Source organism: Cebus imitator, unplaced genomic scaffold (genome assembly GCF_001604975.1).
Source record: "Cebus imitator isolate Cc_AM_T3 unplaced genomic scaffold, Cebus_imitator-1.0 Scaffold364, whole genome shotgun sequence".
Classification (NCBI taxonomy): Eukaryota; Metazoa; Chordata; class Mammalia; order Primates; family Cebidae; genus Cebus; species Cebus imitator.
The window spans coordinates 1,150,374-1,153,189 of record NW_016107679.1 but is presented as its reverse complement, the minus strand read 5'-3'; the positions used below and the strand labels follow the sequence as shown (position 1 = coordinate 1,153,189).

General features: G+C 37.5%; 1 protein-coding gene across 2 annotated transcripts in view; it reads right to left on the bottom strand.

Moving 5' to 3' along the window:
- UHRF2 (ubiquitin like with PHD and ring finger domains 2) overlaps positions 1 to 2,816 on the bottom strand; it is a 107,305-nt gene that overhangs the window by 7,422 nt on the left and 97,067 nt on the right. For both annotated transcript variants that reach the window (XM_017506878.2, XM_017506879.2), the window contains 2 exons: positions 1,987 to 2,127; positions 109 to 205 (listed from right to left, as the gene is read on the bottom strand). In XM_017506878.2, coding sequence (XP_017362367.1) covers positions 109 to 205; positions 1,987 to 2,127 — 238 coding nt within the window. The remainder of the gene's footprint in view (positions 1 to 108; positions 206 to 1,986; positions 2,128 to 2,816) is intronic.

Below are 2,816 nucleotides of genomic sequence, written 5' to 3'. Positions count from 1 at the left end.
AAAAAAAAAACAAAAAAACAAAACAAAACAAAAAAAAACCAAAAACAAAACAAACAAAAAAAAAAACTATTATGTTATTATGGTTTATATTTGGCAATCATTACCTACCATCTGAAATTGGCCTTTTTTTGGTTCCACTGGGCTGCTTCTTTGACTGTCCTTTAGTCTTCTTCCCTTCTTTATCTGAAGGGTAACCTGCTGGATACTGATGGGGGGGGTACAATGTAGATTTAAGCTTCACAGAGAAGGGGGGTTTAGATCCTGGTGAGAAATTAGAAGGGAGGGGAAGACTACACTTTCCCCAAACTGAAAAACTTTACATAAAAGAAACAGACATTTAAAGGAAAAGAATTCAGGGTACAGATAACTGTTAAAATCCCAATTTCAGAGTAAAACATGTAGCTGTGACTGCTAAGAGATTACATTTTATAATACACTGATCTTAAATTTCAGATCTAAGAAAGATAAGTCTTCAGGAGTTGTGATTAGGTAGCTTAAAGGAAAGAAGAATACAGATATGAAGATAAATGACGACCAATCATAGAGCACAACAGATGGAAATCAAATAGATTGGATCACAGGAAATTGTGGAGTCAATCTAAAAAAGTATCAAAACATTAAGGGTTAAACTTCTAATCTCCTAAAGTTAGAGGGAGGAGTTTTTAGAAGACCTAAATCCTCTACCAACTAAGAGTTGGTACTACTAAATCCTCTAGCGTTTAACTACTAGAGTTAGCCGTTTAACTCTAGAGTTAAACTACTAAATCCTCTACCAACTAAGAGTTAGACTTGAAGTAACTATTATCTATTAATATAGATAATTCCATTTATCTATTATTCTTATGTTTATGTTTGCCATAAAGCTTATTATCCTTATGTTTCAATGGCTACCTTTTTTGAGGGGCTGAGGTGGAAGAAGCATGCTTTGTAAAACAGTCATGCTTAAAGCACTGTATGTTTCAGGCCTCAGTGACTATTAACTCATCACAGCAGATGGGCTCACATGCTTCTGCTCAGTTTCAAATCTAACCTATCTAGAACAATGTTCTCAAACAAGGGCATCTTAAAAATCTTCTGAAAGTGAATTTAAAAGGGTTTTTAATATTAAAAAGAATTATTTTAGTAGTTGTTTTAGCATCTGATATCTTATTTTCAACAACCAATTCTATGAGTTTAAAAAGACAACAAAAACAGAAACAGGTTTGCCCTAGAAGGCACACTCACCTGCCTGGGTGGTCAGACACTTGCCCACAGTTCAGCCCCTACACATGCAGTGTGGGCAGAGCCAGGGGAAATGACAAAGCTGGCAGTTTTTATGGGAGGCACAACAATGGGAAATGATGGGAGATGAACTCAAACCATGCTCTGAAGTCAGTGTCAGGGACAAATTCTAGGGTATACAGGCCATGAAGGGGAAATGCAGCCATACCATCCACTATGCACACAAAATCAAAGTCTTTATGGGTTAACAGCTGAGCATAGGCAAAGGGAAAAAAAGACAAAGCACTAAAGGTGGTAGCAAGGCAGGGAAGCAGCTTTGCGGGGGAAGAGAGAAAAGGGGTGAGGAAAAGTGAGAAGGGTAGAAAGCAGACCACTCTTATAAAGCCACCTCCCCGCCATTCCCCTACCAGAAAGACATCCCCCATGCCCTCTAGGATAAATGTCCTTTTTCAAAGCCTCCTATACCTAAATTTTATGAATCCCTTTCCCTCACACTTCAAGTCATTTCCAACTTGATTTGGAAATATTTTACTTTTAATTAACAAGCCCACCTTTTTCCAAGTACAACCCTTGATTCGATTGCAGTCTGACATTCAGGATGCTACCTTTTCACTTCTTTTCCTGTGTCTATTTGCATGGTCTTATTCCTCACCCCTTATAGTCCACCATCAATTGCTGTGGGTTATATCCAGTGTTAAGGCATGTCGATAGTAGAGGTGTATATTTTTATGAACACATAGGCAGCCTAGACAAATGTAATCTAACCTGTAAACGCAGACATAATCTCCTTGACCGTTCTATTCCTTCGGAGGTCCAAGGCGCAGGTTCAACATCATCTCTTCTTAAAAGATAGCGCCAAACCAAGAATCCATGGCTTGATGAAATCTCTGGCCAGTATTTCACCACCTAAATCACAATATTTCGGTACTAGTTTGAGATTTAAAGTTTAGACTTACTCAAGTTATCACATTAGTGGTACCAAAATAATCTTTGCCAGAACTAAATGCAACTTCTGAATATACTGCTTTGCTGTAAGGATAGTAAATAAGTCAAGAATATTCACTAAAACAGTTTTGACCTTAATTTCTATTATAGTACTTCCCAGGAGTACATGATTGCTATAAATTTAGTAGAGTAACAAGATTATGCTAATTAACAAAATTCTGTATAGTAAACATGGCAGCAAATTCCTCTTTATTTAAATAAAGAATGCAAATCTAGTATTATAACGTGCTTTGCTTTGAAAATCTATTACAAATAAAATCATTCTGAAAAGATATATAAAAATCAAGTTATACAACAGCCAGTAAGTTAAATGGTTTTATTATAAAGAAAATACACACATACACACACACACACACACACACACACACACACACACACACACATCTCAACCCAAAATAAAACTGTGCCCTTAAGAACTCGAAATAGCCGGGCGCGGTGGCTCAAGCCTGTAATCCCAGCACTTTGGGAGGCCAAGGCGGGTGGATCACGAGGTCAGGAGATCGAGACCATCCTGGTCAACATGGTGAAACCCCGTCTCTACTAAAAATACAAAAAAAAACATTAGCTGGGCATGGTGGTGCGTGCCTGTA